Source organism: Hippopotamus amphibius, chromosome 3, assembly GCF_030028045.1.
Source record: "Hippopotamus amphibius kiboko isolate mHipAmp2 chromosome 3, mHipAmp2.hap2, whole genome shotgun sequence".
In the NCBI taxonomy this organism is placed as follows: domain Eukaryota; kingdom Metazoa; phylum Chordata; class Mammalia; order Artiodactyla; family Hippopotamidae; genus Hippopotamus; species Hippopotamus amphibius.
In genome coordinates, this window is record NC_080188.1 from 177299231 (window position 1) to 177321047 (window position 21817).

General features: G+C 37.3%; 1 protein-coding gene across 5 annotated transcripts in view; it reads right to left on the minus strand.

Annotated features, from left to right (window-relative positions):
* The window catches only part of DNM3 (dynamin 3), a 552008-nt gene that overhangs the window by 32318 nt on the left and 497873 nt on the right, over positions 1-21817 (minus strand). For all 5 annotated transcript variants that reach the window (XM_057725664.1, XM_057725665.1, XM_057725667.1 and 2 more), the window contains one exon: positions 5114-5278. In XM_057725664.1, coding sequence (XP_057581647.1) covers positions 5114-5278 — 165 coding nt within the window. The remainder of the gene's footprint in view (positions 1-5113; positions 5279-21817) is intronic.

Sequence of the window (21817 nt, forward strand, 5' to 3'; positions counted from 1 at the left end):
TGGCATCAGACAGCTCTGAAATCTGAGTCCTAGCTCTAGCACTTACTGTTCTTGGACAAATAACTTTGAGTTTCAGATGCCTGATGTGTACGATGAGGTTAATGTTAGGAGCTGCCTCAAGAGTTAGTGCAAGAAAAAAAAAAAAAAAAGAGTTGGTGCAAGGATTCGGGGGAAAGAGTGAATATACATTGCCCTGCATGATGCTAGCATTTAGTCAGTGCTCCATCAACAGAAGCTATTTTTTTCTTTACAGTATCTAGTCAAACTTGGCAGTAGGTATGTAGAGGCAGGAAGCTAGTGCAATAGTGCCGGCATCAGGTGACATAGTTCAACATAAAGCATAAGTTAACGTTTTATTTTGCACTTAAGAAAATGTCTAGAAAGACTTCTCCTCCCGCTAGTCTCGCTTTGTAATGCTACAACTGGAACAAAGGTAGGGGAACTTCGGGGAGTTTCCAGACCCTTCAGGGACTTTCTGAGCAATTTGTATGTCAATGGTATAAATATTTAAATCAAGAATTCTGCACAATTGGAGGGCAAGTGGATCCCTTTTAGATGATAGCATTTAGAAAATACCTCACAGAACGACATTAATTATACGTGAATGTGAGATCTGCAATAATATTTATGCCTTTAATTATAACACCTTATAACCTATACATCTTTGTGTGGTTCACCAAAAAATTCTCACACACAAAACCTCATTCCAGTTCAAACTCTACAAGCTAGATAAATAGGCATTACTGCACCATGTCGTTCTGCTCAGTGTAAAGGAATGTGAGGTCATTAAAAACGTTCCACATGTTTTCCTCTCTTTCTTATTTTAACCCTTCTCTAGCAACCTGCAGTATTTTTGGATCTTTAACTTTCTTTGTCTTTATTACTAAAACCATTTTAAAGCCTTCAAAAATAGAAGAGACATTTATAGATTTTTCATACAATTCAGTTACTAAAGAGACCATTTCCTTAAAATCTCTTTGTTTTGAGACAGGAGGAGCCACAGAATGGGACGGTGGTAACTCATTCACATGAGTACACACATAAAAATTTAATTGAGAAGTTAATTTTATTTAGTTTTAGAGAGGGACTTGGGTAGAACTCTGTGAATCTTTGAGATCTCACAATTCTCTCATTTCTGCTTAAGGCTGCTTTCCATTTCCCACGGATTTCATTTTGCTAAAGACTGACGAAGTTTTCCTTCTTTAAAAAAAAAAGTAACATCCTTTAACTCACAAAGGTCAAGCAAAGAAGATAGACAAAAAAGTACGTACTGTATGATTCCAAAGTTCAAGAACAGGCAGAACTAATCTATGGTGTAAGAAAGCAGGAGTGTTACCCTTGGTGGGAGTGATGGGGAGGGGGAGCAAAAGTGGGGCTTCTGGGTCCTAGCTGGGATGTGTTTCTTGAGCAGGATACAGAATTCTTGACCCGTGGAAACAAATCAGTGCTCTGGTATTTAAGATGTACTTTTCCCTCGAATAATGAACATTTAAAATAACACTCTACCTCACACACATTAAAGTTACAGTAAGTTTTGAAACTAGGGCACATGTTACTAATTTTCCACCAAAGCGCCAACGGCCAAGGAGAGTTAATGTCGACCTCCAGGGGTCTGGGGGCAAGGGCTCCAAGTGTGAAATGCCTCTAGGTTTCATATTTGGTTCTTAAAATGTTTCATAAAAACTTTACATTCTATTTCATATTAGCTGGGTTTGTTTGAATATGAGGAACAATTTAAAATTACTTACTAGTGAAGATACAAATCACTGTTTCTCATATTCAAACAAATCCTAATTAAATCTACAAGTAAAATGACCCCTCTGGGTAAGTCACTTAACCTCTTGGGGCCTCAATTTCTTCGTTTAGACACTGGACAAAATCATGAGTACCTAACAGGTGGCTATCCTATGGGTTCAAACACAGAATTATGTGCACTTTGCCACTAACACTTTTCAGATAAAGCTGGGTCCACTTTCTCAATGCTCTGATGGAGAACTTCTGGTGGTGTGAGCTACAGAGAAAAGGCCATCAAAATGTGCTTGCTGTGGGGCGTTATGTGTGTGTTTTCTTTAAAGTACAGAACAAAACTCTGTTGCTTTGCCTGTAGCCTGTGCAGAACAACTGCCTGTCATAAACTTGCTATTTCTTTGTGCTGCTGTTACCTGGTATGTTTAAGCAATGAAACAGCTGCTGCATTTCAATAGACAAAGGCTTACAGTATGTCTGAGGCGAGGCATTTATTGCTGGCTTTAAACTTCTTAAACAATTCCATATGGAGACTTGAGTGGCAGAACACTTAATGTAAACTTTCAAAGGAAACTGCCCACCAAATTCTGAACTTTATGAAAGTTGGCTGAAACATATTCTTTTTCAGAAGGCAGAGTAGCCATTCCCATTCCAAAGAGGAAAGGCCACAGCACCGCTTTCCATAGTGATAGTCAACAAATAGAGGACCCAGTTTTAGGCATTTAGGAGGAACAACTTGCTTTTTCACCCACAACCATTTATAGAAGCAGCAGGGTTAAGTGGATGGAATTCAGATTGAGGAGTCAAAGTATTTGTTTTCTTGTTGTGATCCTATGATTAATTCTCTCACTTGACGATCTCTTCACTTTAAATCAAATAAAAAATCGACACATATGCATGATACAGTGCTGGGTGTTCACTGTGCTCCTGTTCCTTGCACTCAACGGGGTGCTTTTGGAATGAACAGAAAGGGCTCAGACATTCTGTACAATAAGATGCCATGGGAATGCGAATACATTTTAAAAAAGGGATTTGTATTTTTACATATATGTAATTATATATATACAAATTTAAAATATATATTATATATTTAAAACCATATATTTTTACATATATGGTAAAAAAAGTGGATAAAGTAATACCCAAAGAAAAACAGTCATCCTAGATGTGTAAAACTATTTTCTGGCAAAATGATATGAAAAGTTAAATTCGAATAAAGATAACCATAACTGCATTAGAGTCCAGCATTACATAAGGTTTTTGCTTTCTTCATATTTCTATTTATCTCTACTTCAGGGTTTGACCTTGGAGATTGAGTCTTAATGGAAGTCTTCTTTCTGATGACTCTTACGTGAGGTCTCCCTGGAGACAATTAGCAGAACTTTACTTCCATGGATAATACCTTGTGGGTGGGCTTTCGCCATTTCATAAAGCAAAGGAGCACACCAGTGAGGAGTGAAAGCAACTACCCTCACGTTTCTTTGTGTGTGTGTGTGTGTGTGTGTGTGTGTGTGTGTGTGTGTGTGTCTTGAGAAGGTGAAAGTAGGGCAGATCTGCAATCGTTTTTTTTTTCCCTTTTAACTAATTTATGTCAAGCCACTCCTCACAGCTATAGACAGGAAGTGCTATTTCCTGTGCTGATGATTTAATATAGTACAGAGCAGAGCAGCGTTTGAACTGATGGCAGCACTAATGACTCTCGGTAAAACAGTGAAAAGATAAATGATACTTAATCAGGAAAATGTTTAAATAAGCAAGTGCCTGGATTCCACGGCAAAACAACCTGAACTCATTTAAGTGAAGTTAAGATGGTAATTTAAAAAATACACAGACTATTTGTTTAGTATTTTATATTTTTCAAAATGGCATATAGTCACATTTATTATGTTCTCTGACAATTCTGTGGGGTAGCTCAGGGTTCTTAGTGTAGTTTTAGAAGTGACTGAGTTCAACGCAGAGGGGCCAGATGATTTGCTTCAGGTTGCACAGCAGGCCACTGACCAAGCTTAAGTATGTAATTTATAGTTTTCAATATATTTCCAATACATTGCTTACCTGCTGATGATACTTCAAAGCATCCTACTAACCTTGTTTGAATAAATGAAACGTGTATGAAAATAGCGTTAAAAAACAAGATTGCTCACGTGACTGGGGCTCCTTAAAGTCAAGGAACTCATAGATCATGAACAACAAGTGGACTGTCATACATAGAATTTTGAAAGGAATCTTTACATATGGATAACGACTATTTACAATTTCTTAAGTAGGTGGCCATGTTAGTTTCTTACAGTCATACTTTTCATCATACTTCCGTATATACTATCTTGGGGAACAAATCTCTAAGCCAGGCACTCTGTCTATGATTCATATTTTACATATGGAGGAAACAGGTAGAAAGAAGTTAAGGATTTGTCTTAGGTTAACAGGGTCTATAGCAGAACCAAGTATAGAATCCAGGTTTCTCCTGCATTCTAGTGTGGGGCTCTTTTCAGTACTTTACCATCTAATTTTTATTGGTTACAAGCAAATGCTCATAATATATCATTGATCTAAATAAAAAGGGGTCCTTAGAAGATAGCTAGGAATAAAATTGTTGGTGTCTCACTTTTCAAGAGTCAGAAAAGCCTGCTATAAAATACCTCATTAGAGCCCACCTTATCTAAAAGATAAGTTCTCAAATAAATTGTGATATTATTTATACTTTAACAAAGTAGCTACCAAAAGGACCAAACCAGACCATGTAATTTAAATATCATTTCCTGACTGCTATAAAAGTAACCATGAAACGGGAGAGATTCTATGTAGTATAGATCAGCTGATGGTTAGTTTAGCAGGCACTTTGAGATCTGTGGCTCTATCATCTTGACCTTAGACAAGAAAAGGTAACTGACTTTGTATCCAAGGGGATAGGGCAAAAAGCCCCTTCCCAGGTTAAGATAGCATTCCATAGTTTTTAGAAAGTGAAACTAATCATATTACCATATTCTGTATGTGTGTGTATATAGAAAAGAATAAATATCTTTTGCCTTTAATCTCAAGCCAGGGTATCTGGTTTTATTGCTTGCTTTGCAACTTTATACCCTGACTATAGTATTTTTGCTTTTCTTTATTGTAAGCAAATTCACACCCTTCTAGAGGAGACAGCTAATAGGGAATACCACTGTACTGTAGCTAGAAGTTTTATGTTTTCTTTCCTAACTTATCTTCTACTTGGCAGTCACTTACCACTCATGATGGAAAATGATAAGCCTGGATGATAGGTATTTCGACCATCCAGAAAATATCACCAAGAAGCTGAAGAGAATGTGGGCAACTTCCACGCTAGGGTGGGTTAGAAGTTAAAATGAGACAGTTTATAATCACTTACATTATTGATCATAAGGTGCATTATCGTTTTTGGAATTAGGTCTCGGATACATTTGTTGATAATAGACATGTAGGAGTCTACGAGGTTGCGAATGGTCTCCACTTGCCTCTCCAACTGTGGGTCCATGGAAAAGTTTTCTGCTTGACCATTCTCATCATTTTCAGTCTAACAGAAAGGAAAGAAAAACATGGATTATTTCACATTTATTCAGAAGAAAAAAATACCAGACATTATCAGATGATTGACTTCTGTTTACTGAATTTGGAGTTGTACTATTAGATGGTAACATCTTTATCTTATCAAACAGCCATTAATTCTGAAAAGAGATCAGAACTATGCAGTTATTATTCTACCTTTAGCCTGCTGCAATCGAGGAAAAGCAAGTACTGTAATTCTGAATGAATGTTTAGATGGATAACCAGATAAACAGTGCACCTAACAACATACCTCTAGAGAACAATCTAATCTTAAACCATTTGCAAGCTGGCCAAAGAACTGAGTCCAAACATATGATGCAGATGTATACTTCTGGGAGGGGTCTCCAGGGATATCTGTAGATTAGAAATAACCTTGGTGTTGTTCTGGAACTCCTAGGTCTGCTCTGGAATGGATCAGCACTTGGATCCGTCCAGATTTAAAACTAAATCTCCTAGGCCTGGCCTGGAGCCAAAATGAGAGATACAGGGGATAATTCGTTTTTCCATGCACTTGCTGGAATTTGTTATATAAATTCATGCTTCTGTCAACACTACTAAAGGCTGGCTTCACTGTGAAAAACTTACAATTTTAACTTCCAACTTGTTATTCTTTGAATAAAACAGAACACATCCATACACAAAGCATTTATTTGTGCAACATGAGACAAGCATCTGTTTTCTATACTGTGAGACTTGAGTTAATTAATTTTGGCTTATCCACCAGAGGCTGGGCTGGAATGGCATCTTCATCATTAAGGGCTGACCTATTGGCTTTGCATTGAAATCAATTTAGAACAAATGGTCTCCATTTGAAGTCAGGTTGAACCATCTAAGCCCCAGAACATGATACAAATATTGTTAGTGGTCTGGCTACTTTCTAGCATTTGGAAAGATTTAATTATGAATGCAAAAAATAAAAGGGGGAAATAATTTATTGCTTCCAATGTGGACATGAAGTACTTTTCTTTGGAAATGTACATACTTTGATCTGCCAGGTTTTTAATCATCCAATCAGTTCTCTGCAAAGCACTGTGCCGATTTGCTTAAATGGATCTATAAATAAGCATTAACTTTGGATCAATATGCATGTGTGAAAGGCATATTTGTAGGCCACAAAATCAACAACAAAGATAGAAATTAGTTCTAAACATTTATATAGGCTTCTGTTGCTCTTCTAACACCTTAAAAATATTAAAATAATATGTGCTCACTCTAAAACACAACAGTCACTTTCCAATCCTGAGAGTCTGACCCCATACTTCAGGGTGACAACTGGAGGACACTGCTAAAGCAGTTTACTGCTACTACAGCAAGAGAGAGGACTGGAAGTTTAAAAAATGACAGTTGTTTCCCTACACCATTTCTTTTTTCTTGGTCTTTGGTCACTGAAAGAATTAAATCAGGTAGTTCCTTTTTTTTATTATTAATTTGTAATATAAGCACAGTAGGATCTGGGATAAATAGGTAAAAAGCTAAGGCCCTAAAGTGGTAAAGTGACAGAGGGAAGATCAGCCATGGCAGTGAAAAAAACCAATCGTTTTCCCAAACTTCTTTCCAGGGTATAAAAACCACTGCAGACTGTGTTCCGTGCTGAGCCCAAATTCTAAGGATTAGTGGTAACTGCAGTGTTGTTTTAAGGGTATTGTATTTGAAAGTAAAAACTTTAGGTTCAAATTCAGGCTTTATCAAGCACTGGTTGTGTGGCCATACCTCACTTATTTAATGTAACTGAGACTCAGCTTCCCCATCTTTAAAATGGGGATACACTTCTCTGGAAAACTTATGGAAGTTAAATGAGAAAATGCATATGAAGTAACCTAGCCAAGGGCCTTGTGGGCGCTCCATAATGTTAGTTTCTTTCTTTCCTTTCTGAATATTCATGGAATGAGTTAGAGAGCCACTTGACTCTCAACACACATTATGAAAATTTCAGTTGAAAAATTTGAGCACAAGACATTTTCAATTCCAACAATACAAAAATGTATTTTTTTATACTACCATGTTTTCTACAAACTAGTCCCTTTGCCTGGAATCCTCTCCTCCCATCTGTGAAGACCTTTCATCTTTCAAAACCAAGCTCTGCCATCACCTCTTCTAGACAAACTCCCGATGGCCCTCAGACCCTCCACCACTCCCCGCGCTGTACTTCATCTGTGTCTTGTACTACCGTTTACTATTTACATCCAGCCTAGTTTTATGCTTCTTCCCCTATTAGACTCTGGGGTCTTATTTATCTCTCCCTTCTCAGCACCTAGCACAGAGCTTGATGCACCAGAGAAAAAGGGGGAGGAGGAGGAGCTGAAGGGTTTACCTAAATCAAGGAAGCTGCCTCAGTGCATTTCAGGATCTCCAAGAGTGCCTATTTGTTACAAAAATTGGAGAAGAAAGAAACCACAAGTTGATGAGTTAGGCTCCACTACTACTTGGTCATAGTGAGGGTGATAAAATGATGATGAAATTATGTATACAAGTGAGAACACATGACCTACAGCTTGTGACTAAAACATCTTTTACATAAAGCAATATAAACCTCCATAATGGATAAAATGCAGTTCAGTTTGTCTCTCTGATCTGAAACATACTGGGATTTTGCTGTTGTATTTAACAAAAGGGGGTGATGGCATTTCAGCATCAACATACTACCTCTCCCAGGAACATTTACTGAGCACTGACTGTGTTCTAGGGGCTGTGCTAATAAGCATTTTACGTAGAAGATCCACACCACAACCTTAGGAGGTGGGTACCATTGTTACCGTCAACCTAAGAGCATGCTGAGGCTCTGAGAGCTGAAACATGTTCAACAAATGTAAGATGAATATAATGTGAAACCAACTTCTGTTTCTCTTTAGGTATAAAAAAATCAAGAAGCATTATGAAACAGGGAAAAATCCATAATCTATCAAGTCAATTTAACAGATAAAATAATAAATGTAAAAAGAGTTTCTAAGAAAAAAGCGTCATTTAAATACTGATATTTTTAAAAATAATAAATGGTTGAGCAAAAAGAAAAGTAGAATAAACAGTATTTATTAAAAGAACCTCTAGGAATACGAAACACCAGGAAAATTATACCACCACTCCTATTTTCATATAGAAACACTAAATTTCCCCACTTCACACTATTCATAACATTTAGCCTTGCTTTAATTTTTGCATATAAAAATATGCAAAAGACACTGACTTTCACTTTTTGAAATCAGATGCAAGTAATAAGCTAAGCGTTGGAGTGAATGGAGAACACTGAATGGTTTAATTCTCAACATTAAAAAAAAGGAACGTTCCAGAATAACCAGTAAAACAATTAGAAATTCTCTTTACTTTCTGGAAATACTAGGAGACACACAGTCACATGCAAATCTTAACTACTTTCATAATACCATGGGCAGGATGCGGGGTCATGGAATTCAAAATGCAAATTTAATTTCTTTTCTGATTTTAGAAGGAAAGGAGTAATTGCCCTTCTAATATGTCTAAGATGCATGGGGAAAATGTACACACATGGAATTTTTCTCTTAACTGATTAACTGCAGAGAGCAAATGCTCCCTTTTCTCTAAGCCCAGTCTTCAGCAAATTCTCTATCATTCTCTTTTCTGTATGAATACTGTGTATGACTATGTATTTTTTCTTTGTTTAAATTATAGGATTGCGATAGGATTCTTTGCAGTCTAAGCACTGAAGTGACAGCTGTTTATCATTATCCTCATCAAGGGGATATGTAAAATAAAAATAGTAATTTGTCTCTGATCTTTGAGGCAAAAAAGAATGGTCTGCAAACATTTAACCTTTTATGTGCAGGTTCATTGATGCTGTTTACAAAATCTGAATAATATTGTGAAAACCAGCTTTCTTCTGAAAAATAACAATGGACAGACCTGCCTATTGTAAATTTTTTCTAAATAGCTTTTGAGAAATCTAATGCAAGCTGATCAAAAATAACAACTTAGCACTACAAATGTAAAATTGTTTATAAAAATTAGTATTATTTGCACAGTATTGAAGAAACAGGATGATTTACAAAATCTTAGTTTAAAAGCTTTCTCCTAAAGACTTGAAACTCTAACAGGTGAAAGAATGAAAGCAAAATCAGAAATAATTCCCGCCATAACTCAAAGCATCCACTACAGAATCTCTGGGTTTGACCAGGATGTCTATTTTTCATGTGTTTTGTTTTTGTCTCCTTCCTTTCCTTAAAGCTCTTAATTATGTCATAGGTGTCTTTGAGGATCACTGAAACCATCTAAATAAGGCTGGTGACTGCAACTCTTTAAAAGTGGAATAACAGAAATCCAAAGTACCCCAGCAATAATACACACATAAACATACTATTGAGTTAAAGAGGAGTTTGCTGCCTCTCTTCTCACCAGTGGAGAACTTTGGGAGACAATCTATAGCTCTAAGTAAGTGATTTTTCTAGATAACCAATGCTTGCCCCTTTTAAAGCATCTTATTGTTATACAATTCTCCACTCCCTTACACAAAGGGTAAAAAATATCATTTAACTTTTCTTAGGGAAGTAGGTCGTCATTATGAAAATACTGTCACCATGGTAATGCTGCTTTGAATTTTCCAGCCCCACATTATGGAGAATGTTACACTAAAAAACCTTTCACTGCTCTCAGTCTTTCACTTCTAATTTGCAGAGGCCAGAAAGGCAGTCAACTAGATCCTGCATGCTGCAACTAAGACGTTGGCACAGCCAAATAAGTAAATATATAAAAAAAACTCCACTCCCCTCACCACCATTTTTGGTTTTAGATAATATTAGTAATTTCAAAAGGGCCAAAATTATTTTTCAAGTATTGACTATTTGGAAAAATATCTGTTTGTTTAAAATTTAACTTTGTCATAAAGAAAACCCTTTCTAAAAAGAACTGAAATTAGAAGCAACTGATACAATTTTTCTTTTTGGTGAAAAAATAACTACAACATTTCTTTGGAATAGCAAAACAGGAACTGGAGTATTTCCAAAGAGAAAACCTCCAGAAAATAGGAACAGATAAAATAAGGGTAAACATAAAAACAATCCATGACGATTAATCTTTCGTCAACTTGGCTATGCCATGGAACACCCAGACATTTGATACAAACATTATGCTGAATGTTTCTGTGAGAGTGTTTCTGAATAAGATTAGCATCTAAATTGGTGGACTCTCAGTAAAGCAGTCTTCTCCATGATGTGGGTGGGGCTTATCCAATCAGTCGAAGATCTGAACAGGACAAAAAGATTGGCCTCCCCCAGCAAGAAAGAACTCTTCAGCCGACTGCCTTCAGACTCGAACTGGAACACTGGCTCTCCTGGGTCTCCAGCTGCCAGTTCATCCTGCAGGTTTTGGACTTGCCAGCCTTGATAATTATGTGAACCAATTCCTTACAAAAAATCTCATAGATAGATAGGTAGGTAGATAGATAGATAGAGATAGATGGATGGATGGATGGATGGATGGATGGATGGATAGATAGATAGATAGATGGATGGATAGATAGATAGGCAGGCAGAGATAGATATAGACAGACATATAGATATATATAAAATACACACATCCTATTGGTTCTGTTTCTCTGGAGAACACTAATACACAGTCTCACTGTAGATTATAAAATAGTATGTGATGCAATGTTGCATTGTTTAGAGGAGTTTATAAGTGCTATAAGAATTCAGAGAAGCAGAAGATCAGGGAGGCTGTGATGAGGAGTTATAATGGTCCCATTCTAATGATTTAACTGTACTTCACAGCATCCTCTAAGGGAGAAAGAGAGAGATTAGTCAAAAAATAATCCATTTTCATCCTCTCCATTCTATCACAAGGTCTTGTCATCCCTCCTCTGTTGGTAGACCAAATATAAATGTGGGAAGCCTCCTCTTCCCCTCCTCAGTCCTGGTGGTTAGATAGGACTGCACTGATTGGGCCAAGTCCCAGTACACCCATCTGGCCTGGCCTCTGTGATGACAGATGGCAATGTGACCAAGCAAAGCTGATCACAGCACATTTGTCAGAACTATTAGGAAGGAGAAGCTCCCTTTCAGTTAGGATGAAAGCTTTTTAAGATGTAAGCTTGAGGGCTAGCCTGCCTCAGGGTGAAGAGGGGTCAAACTTGCCAGCGAATGAAGTCAACACAGAGAACTGCATAGGTGACACATGCAGAGGGGCAGATATTTAAAGACATTATTGGGATGTCTGGATCCATCCATGACAGCTCTACCTTACCTCTGGATTGTGCAGTTACATGAGCCAGTGAACAGTTTCGTTATTTTTACAAAGTTGAGTAGACTTGAATTTAATTTCTGTTACCTATGTCCTAACGAGTTCAAATGAATAAAACACTTAGATATTCATGATGTTTTCTCAGCCTAAAACTTTTTTCTTCCACCTCCACCTGTTCGTCCTTCATTGTTTAGCGTGAATGTAACATATCTTTGAATGCTGCAGCTAAAACACAACACCCTCCGAACATTCAGTTTAAACTTTCTGGTCCTTTGTCTTGTATCTTAGTGAGGTATATAAATGTCCATTTTCCTAACCAAAATGAAAGTTTCTTGAAGGCAGGGATCATAATGGTTGATGGAAAATCCACAGTTAATCTCAATAAAAAGGTGAAAGTTATAGGGCTAAAATGATGCTCAGATAATTCTTAGAGGATACTATCACTACACTAATGCATTCTTTTTTTTTGAGGTACACCAAAGTCAATCAGCTGTATTTATACACATATCCCCATATTCCCTCCCTCCCTCGACTCCCCCCAACCCTCCCCATCCCGGCCCCCTAAGGCATCATCCATCCTCGAGTTGATCTCCCTTTGTTATACAGCAGCTTCCCACTGGCTATCTATTTTACAGTTGGTAGTATATATATATATGTCTATGCTACTCTCTCACTTCATCCCAGCTTCCCCATCACCCCCTGCCCCCCCAACCACGTGCATTCTTATTACTAGTATTACTACATATACTAGTTAATGGGCTATATTTTTCTTTTTTTCTTTAACCAAATTGGTAGATCAACTTGTACCATATGGAAACATTTCTACATTGAAAGTTATGATCAGACAAAAATCTCACTAAATGACAGTAAAATGTCAGGTAGTTTTCAAACTGATTTACATATACTAACCTATTTAGTCCTAAAGTAATCTTATTAAGTCGCTATTATTATTATTATTATTGTTGTTGTTGTTATTTGCATTTTATAGATGAATTGCCTGAGAAGCTAACTCACTTGCTTAAAGTCAATTAGTTAATAAGTGGTAGAGCGGGCATTTAAAACAGGTATTCCGATCACAGAATATACCCTCTTAACTGCTACATAATATTACCTTTTCTCCATTCTTGATTAGGGTGGGGTTGATGCTCACACCACCAGCAAAAGTGATCTGCAAACATTTTGAAATGAAACATGTGCTTCCAAATACTAGGATGACCAAATATAGTCCTGTGGGAAATGCCTTATAGACACAAAACAAATCTTCATGATGTTGGTCATGATGAAGGCTCTTCTTTGATTCAGAGTGATTCTTTTGCTGCTGCTAATTCTATAACATCACTATCATCACAAATGTTTCACACTTAAGTAATCTAATACTATGATCACATGAAAAATCCTAGGGGTTTCATCTGTAAGAAGATAATACATGAAGACTAGGAACAAAAATGACCATCTCCCAAGAGTAATCTATGCTTTAGGAATTCTACTTTTCTCATCTAAAAAGGCATAACTGCAGGGAAATTTGAAATTATTGCATCCATCATACTATTTGTTTAACAGATATTCTTAAAGCTCATTCATTTTAGAATCAGGGTATTAAGGGGTCATAAGGTCTATGTAATGTTCATCTTTCAGTCTCGTATAAAGACTGAAAGATGAACAAAGATATGAAAGAAAAATCATATCTATTATAAAACAGAATCTGTCTGTTGTTTTGTTCTTCAAAAATTTTTACATGGATGAGTACTGATGCATCATAGTAAAGTTAATAAAGTCCTAGAGAAGATGGGGCAATAAAATTCAAGCACAATGAAAGCAGCATGGGAGGTCATAATTGACGAACTACATAGTGAAATAACAGCATTCATATGCAGCGGCTTTAATTTAGTTCTTCCTTATATTATGAGGTAAATAATCTTAAAAGTTCAGTGTAAATACAGTATTATTTGCTTTACATGCAAAAACATGTACAAAACAAACAAACAAAAAAGAATGCAATAGATAAAAATTCACAATGGTAAAACTCTTTGGGTAGAATCATTACTTCTTTCAAGAGTGTAGAAAAAAAAAATGAAGCCTTTAAAGAAGCAGCTATAGTCAAGGGTTTTAGATTTCTCCAAGATCCACTGAACACTGTTGATAAAGCTGTCAACGGGGTTCTACTGCAGAATTCCCAAAGGCCTTGAGATAACTTTTTCAGCCACCCCTACAAATGAATTAGTGAATACACCTTGCTGACATTCTAGGGCCCAACAACCTTACCAGATGATCCAGATAAACATCTAAAAGCTGTTTTAGAAAATTTAGATTCATTTCTGTTAATATGAGAGATGAAAGTAAAATCAGAAGAAATTTGCCAGGTTGAACAGTTGCAAATTTCTTGTTTCTAATGTTCAAAGGTAGAATATTTCTGGTGATAGCATTGGACCACATCTGTCTGGGTCATAAAATAGAGAGCACATACACTGGAATTGGAAAGGTACTTCTAAAGTTGCTCAAAACAGAACTTCTGTCTTTGTAAATACTCGTTCCCAATTAAGAAATATTCTAAAATGTAAAGAAGCTTGTCTCAATTTAGGCAAAATTTCAGTTTGCAGAAAATAGAAATTCATGAAGATGATAAAAATAAAATATGCTGTAGATGCTGAAACTGCTGATACTGAAAATAAGATTGACTGAACAAGGGCTTCCCTGGTGGTGCAGTGGTTAAGAATCTGCCTGCCAATACAGGGGACATGCGTTCGAGCTCTGGTCCAGGAAGATCCCACATGCCACGGAGCAACTAAGCCCATGTACCACAACTACTGAGCCTATGCTCTAGAGCCTGCAAGCCACAATTATTGAGCCCACGTGCCACAACTATTGAAGCCCAAGCGCAGAGAGCCCATGCTCTCCAACAAGAGAAGCCACTGCAATGAGAAGCCCGTGCACCGCAAGGAAGAATAGCCCCTGCTCACTGCAACTAGAGAAGGCCTGCACAGCAGCAAAGACCAAATGCAGCCAATACATAAATAAATAAATACATACATAAATAAATACATAAAGAAATTTATTAAAAAGAACTTTAAAAAAAAAGATTGATTGGACAAAGATCTATATACTAGAAGTTATAGGCATTGAGTCTGGAGTTTATTTTCTTTTGTTACTTCTCTCCATCCCTCTTCTGAAATTGTGTGTGTGTGTGTGTGTGTGTGTGTGTGTGTGTGTGTGTTGCCTGCTTAACAATATGGAGGATGGAACATATATTGAACAAACTTAAAACTTTGCTTCACCTTAATCCTGATGTTTGTTTCAGCTATCAAATTCTGTCTACTATTTACAAAGTGATAAGAGTTAAGAGAGGTAAGATTGCTACACATCAGCAACTTATGGCTTCATTTATAATAAAAATAAAACTATTCTAAGGTAAATTTAATAAAAAGGTGCAATTATTATTAGAAAAATTCTGTAGTATTTTAAAGTTTGTATACATGAGATTGTACTGAGGGCCGTGTTGATAAAATTTGTCAATATGACTTGAGATATAAGAGAAAAATTGATGTTTCTTAAAAACTTTCTTCCCCTAGACTGTTTAAAAGTAGTTTAGGAGCAGAAGTCAGACTACAACCACTAACAAACATTGATGAAGCTACAATTCCAAATAATGTTTTTTGATGACCAGATCAAATTGTTCCTTTACAGAATAACAAGGTAACTTTAGAGATGTAAATGTTGCTCAGAAAATGTATTAATGCATGTATTCACAATTTCCCCCAAATTTCCCTTTTTTCTAATCATGGCTTCAAAATTCCTAGAAATGTTATTATTAGTGAGTACTACGATATTATTCCTTCTGCCAATTGTTTATGTCTACTCAATCCATATAAACACTTTCAAAGTAAAACAGATACAATGATTTCTGAATTAAAGAGTTGTGGTTTGGGCTTCCCTGGTGGTGCAGTGGTCAAGAATCCACCGGCCAATGCAGGGGACAGGGGTTTGAGCCCTGCTCCAGGAAGACCCCACATGTCTTGGAGCCGCTAAGCCAATGTACCACAACTACTGAGCCTGTGCTCTAGAGCCCCTGAGCCACAACTACTGAGCCCACATGCCACAACTACTGAAGCCTGCATGTCTACAGCCCGTGCTCCGCAATGTGAAACCCGCACACCACAAGGAAGAGTAGCTCCTGCTCACCACAACTAGAGAAAGCCCACGTACAACAACAAAGACCCAATGCAGCCAAAAAAATATATATAATAAATAAATAATAAAATAAATCTTTTTTTTAAAAAAAGAGTTGTGGTTCAATAATGTTTTAAAAACACAGACACAGTTACTTCTTTTAGCTCTAAAACCAAGCAGGCAAGGAAGATATATAGATTTGCTGATCAAAAGAGAAAAACAATAGCTTTATCTGCATTATTTCTAGGAAAACAGACCAAAAAATTAAGTCAATAGTTTTTAAATGCATTCACATTTAAATCAAGCATCTCAGTTGATTCCCGAAACAATCTTATGAGAGAGAAGTACAGGAAGGAATAAAGGATGTGATCGAGTTAGACCACTTGGTTCTACCATTTACTAATTCTATGACCTTGGGCAAGTTAGTTAATCTCTGTGTGCTTTAGTTTTCTGTCAAATAGAGTAACAATTGTACCTATTACCATCATTACCCTTCGAAGGGTTGTTGTGTGGATTAAATAAATTACTAGAGTAGAATTCAGAAGAGTACCTGGCACATACTAAACCCTTAATAAATTTTAGCCATTATTATTCGCTAAGGAAGAAGAAATTAAAGCACAGAGAGGGAAAAAGATGTGCCTGAGATCATAAAGAGAGGAAGGTCCACGCAGAACTCTGACCTAATTTTCCTTGTGTTCATTTTATGCTCTTTATATACCATCTTATTGCTTTTGCTCATTAGCAATACCTCAGTAAAACTAAGTAGTAAAAGTGAAATTAAACAGAAAGTGAGAAATTTAGTCAGAATTAGAACTTTTTCTTACTTTTCCAGGTGATGGATACAGTGCTTTAACATTCCAAAGAAATAAAATATAGCATCATCCAACAGAAATATAATGCAAGCCACATTTCTGTAGCCACATTTAAAAAAACCAAGCAAAACAAGTGAAATGCATTTGAAAAATGTTTTATTTAAAAAAAAATCCAAAATATTAGCATTTTGACATGTGTTTATGGGCTAAGTTGTATCTGCCCCAAATTCCTTTGTTGAAGTCCTAACTCCCAGTATCTCAGAATGGGACCTCATTTGGAGACAGGGGCTTTAAAGAGGTAATTAAGTTAAAATGAGAGCTTTAGGGTATTCCCTAATCCAATGTGACTGGTGTCCTTCTAAAGAGAGAAAATTTGGACACAGGCACACACAGAAGGAAGATAAGGTGATAGACAGAAGATGGCTATCTACAAGTCAGTAAGAAAGGCCTCAGATGAAACAAATCCTGCTGATATACTGAGCTCGTATTTCTATCTTCTAGAATTGAGAGAAAATAAATCTGTACTGTTTAAGCCTCCTAGTTTGTGATGCTCTGTTATGGCAGCCCCAGCAAACTAATATAACATATAATTAATATAAACATCATTAGATAGTTTCCTTCCTTCCTTCCTTCCTCCCTCCCTCCTTTTCTCCCTCTCTCTTTCTCTTCCTTCCTTTCTTTCTTCTTCCTTCCTTCCTTCTCTCTCTCTCTTTCTTTCTTTAATACCAAGTCTTTGAAATCTAGTGTGTATTTTACACTTACAGCACATCTCAATATGGACTAGCCATAGTACAAGTGTTCAGTAACTAGTGTGGCTACCTCACTGGACAGTGTAGACACAGTGTAGGTACATGGTATTACATTTTTCTAAATAAATGTTTCTTTTTAAATTCTAAATAAATTCATACTCATTTTAAAAACTTTATAAATGACTACACATTAACAATCCTATTCTTAAGTTCCAGTTCCACTATTAAACAATATTGTTAACTCATTCTGGTATCAGGTAGACTGATATTTCCAGAATGGCTCCCTGATAAATTCTCTTTCCTAGTTAAGTGTGCAAAGTTTTATCCTCTTTTGGTTATAGTGTCAAATGAGACTTTGAGAGAGCATGAAATGGTCTCATTAAGTTAATCAGTTGTGTGCATAATTTTAACTTTTATTGAGATACCATCAGTATGGGGATGGAGTTTGAGGAGCATTTACAGCTTTAAGTGACAAGAATTAGAGAATTATATCCTTTACAGAAATCCACTTGAAATGATGACACTCAATTCTCATTCATCCATGAATGATTTTTCTAACTTGCGGATTTACAGATATTCAGTTGGGATCTGATTTTACCTTAATGACGATTTTGTTCCTCATGAATATTCTAATTTCAGAGATAAGACTCTCCTTCTGATACTGGAGGCCTTTTCTAATCTGAATCTGTTAAGTTAGGCTAAAATATCTTGGCTTGTTCTTGCCTCTACTTTAATTCCCCTAATAATGTTCATTCTGCCCTGGCCATCACCCATTTATTCAGTTCAAATAAGAAATAAAGCTATGCTTAATTCTTAAAAAAAAAAAAAAAAAGCCAGTGGACAAAAGGCCAAAGATGCCAGAGAAGGTAGTTGTACACATTAGATTTTAGATGATGTAAAAAACAAATGAGGGGCTTCCTAGGTGGCGCAGTGGTTCACAATCCACCTGCCAACACAGGGGACATGGGTTCAATCCCTGCTCCAGGAAGATCCCACATGCCGCGGAGCAACTAAGCCCGTGTGCCACAACTATTGAGCCTGAGCTTTAGAGCCTGTGAGCCACAACTATTGAGCCCATGTGCTGCAACTACTGAAGCCCACACACCTAGAGCCCGTGCTCCGCAACAAGAGAAGCCACGGCAATGAGGAGCCTGCACACCACAACGAAGAGTAGCCCCCACTCACCGCAACTAAAAAAGGAAGCCCACGCACAGCAAAAAAGACCCAACACAGCCAAATAAATAAATAAATAAATAAATAAATAAATAACAAATGAGATTCAGTGTATCAGTAAAGGAGAAATACTTAGAAAGATTCACCTTCTATGCCATATTCCTGCTATACCCAGCTGTTCACTATTCCCAGATCAAATCATATACATCACAACCTGCTGCCTTTGGCCATCCAGTCCTCTCGAATTTGAAGTGCTTTCTGCCTAATACTGGACTGCTAAAATCTTTGCATTATTTGAGACCTGGCCCAAATGTCACCATCTGTGTGATAATCTTCCCATGACCATCAGAATTGATCTCTCCCTCCTACACATTTACCACTTAGTTAAATGTTTCTTCTTCTTAAGAATTTATATTTTTCCTATGAATTATTGCTAATTGCTTTCTAGTAGGTCTTCTCCACTGTGTTGTAATTCATTGCACATGGCTGGTACTCTATAGTGTTTAATAAATGGAAGTGTAATTTTTCTTCTTGAAGACTGAAGGGAAGGGTTAGAGAAGAATAGGGGATGAAATAAGGGTATTGAGTAGCTTCATCTGGTTGGCCTCAACACACTCCCCAAAAAAGAGGAGACATGCCTGCCTAGAGGGAAAGTGAGGGACTGATGTGAAGAAAGATCATATTTGGAGCAGGTACCACGTAAATCAACAAAGAGATGAGTAAAAGGAGGTGAAGTTCCTCTAAGTGTTGGGTATCATAAATTTGCAAGGGACCACATTTTTGTAGCAAGTTTTCTTTTCCTAGGAGTTCACAGTCAGATGGACGGAGAAAGCAGATGGCATAAAGGTCCAGCGCTTTGACTGGTGCAGTGAGCTTCTCAAAATCACTAATGAACATTTAACACGGGAGGGTGGTGGTGGGGTGGGGGCTGGGGAGGTGGGGAGTGTGCTGAAACGATGCCTCAGAGGGCACTGAGAGGATAAGTAGGGTGTTCAGGTGGAAGAGATAACCTAAAGCTAACTGTCAGTCCAGGCTCTCAACTTGGCTGCCAAGAATAGCCTGGGATGATTTTGAAGAATATCCATGACTGGGCCCCACCCACAGAGCTTGTGGTTTACTTGGTCTGGGATGAGGCCTGGAGCATCTGTGATTTTTTAAGTGTCCTAGGTTGAGAATCCCTGCCAATATAGATCTGGGAAAAGCAGAAGGGGTTAGGGGATGGAAGGTTCTACCGAGGATAGAGCACAGGGTGACGTAAAAATGCTACTTACAGTCTGATGACTGAAAATTCCCAGGAAAAAGAAAGGTCTGACTTTACATAAAAGAAAGTATCTATGTTTTAAGATCCAAATGTGATCTCAGCTAGTTTCCACTGGACAGACGTCACCATTCTCTGACAGTCATAATTGGCACTGTGGTAGACAGATGGTTGAACAGTAAAGGAAAAGTTACCAAAAAAAAAAAAAAAAAAGTTGCCTATCCCAGAATAGGCCTGTAGGGTCTTTCTGAGACCAAGGAAAGACAAGTGCTGAGAGGACACGGGATGCTCGGGAAATCCCATCATGGGCCAGACCCAGGGTCAGCCACTCAAGAGATCTCAAGAGACCTCCTGTGGGAGGGCTGGGAGCAACTCTCTGACTTCAATTGTAAAAATCAGGGAAAGCCCTGGTTTTCTCAGTAGCCATTTACAGCTCTCATTCATAACTTTGGCTAAGAGGTTTTTGAATTCATTTACATTTCCTGCCAGCACCACCTTTGTGAACTAATGAGTTCCATAAGTTTATAACCCACTATGTGAAGTAGATTTCCTTACACTTACCCTAAACTTACTTCACTCTGTTTTAAAGAGTGCCTTCCTTGTTCTAAAAAGAAAAAGTAAACAAGATTATAAGATGAGGACAGATTGGCTGAAGTAAGCAGGGCAGAAAAAGAGCTAGGTGTTATAAGGAACCACAGACTACCTTAAATCCGTAGTATAGTTTTAAAAGGCAAACATGGCTGGAATGCATGACCAAGAAGGGAGCTGAGTGTGCCAGCCAACAATGGCTCCATTGTTCTCGGTGTGGTTAGACCCTTCCAGGGGTTCTGCAGCCTGCTCAAATGAAAGGGAGCACTTGAACGTTTAGCAGACATCAATAAAACGGATGCAAACACTGAAAGTGGACTTAGAAGAGAAATTAAACAAATTTGGATTTTTCAAATTAGAAGAAAAAAGTCATTTTATACAAAAATATCTGGGATACTATGTATAAAATGGAAAATAGTTGTTTGACCTTTCAATTAAAAGACAAAGAGAAGGAGTCAAAGTGCGTCAGATGGTTATCCAGCTTTGCCATAAGAAGCAACTTTCTGGCACTGGCAATTATATATGGATAGAAGATTAAACATAAAACTATGTGGGAAAAAGAAATACTGTATGCTAACGCATATATATGGAATCTAAAAAAATGGTACTGATGAACCCAGTGTCAGGGTAAGAATAAAGATGCAGATGTAGAGAATCGACTTGAGGACGAGGGGGGTGGGGGGTGGGGAGGGGAAACTGGGATGAAGTGAGAGAGTAGCATTAACATACGTACACTACCAAATGTAAAATGGCTAGCTAGTGGGAAGCTGCTGCATAACACAGGGAGATCAACTCGATGATGGGTGATGACCTGGAGAGGTGGGATAGGGAGGGTGGAAGGGAGGCTCAAGAGGGAGGGGCTATGGGGATATATGTATAAATACAGCCGATTCACTTTGTTGTACAGCAGAAACTGGCACAACAGTGTAAAGCTATTATACACCAATAAACATCTGGAAAAAAAAAGAAGACCCAACGCAGCCAAAAATAAATAAAGTTCTTAAAAAAACAAAACAAAACTATGCAGTTTATTTCTCTTGAAATTTCCTATTTCCAAAATGATTTGGGATTCATCATGCCTTTGTACCTGCCTCATTGGATCATAAAGACAACTAAATGAGGTTTTTACTCAGAGGGATGTTGCAATACTGGATTAGGTAAAAGCATGAAACCAATGAGGATACAAGCATCTTAGAAAAGAAAGGAATTTGTGATTGAAATATTAATATGTGTAATTTTTAAAACAATAAGGAAACAACAAATAATTTGAAAACATATTTAGTGGGCTGAATAGACCAAAGTATCTGTTGTATTCTTTCCGCTAAGGTTTTAGTATAACGTTGACTATAGGAAAGTCTTGTGTTTTAATGGAAAATAGGGCAAAGGTTATGTGTAACAGGAATCCAGTCATGTGGAGCTTGCAGAACGCAGGTTAGGCTCATAAAACTGCTCATTAAAATGCTCTGTTCTAAAGCAAAAGCAAACAAATGAGCTCAAGGAAAAGAGCCACAGAAATCGTCTAGAAATATTTCCATGAAAGACTGTGAAAATAGTCCTCC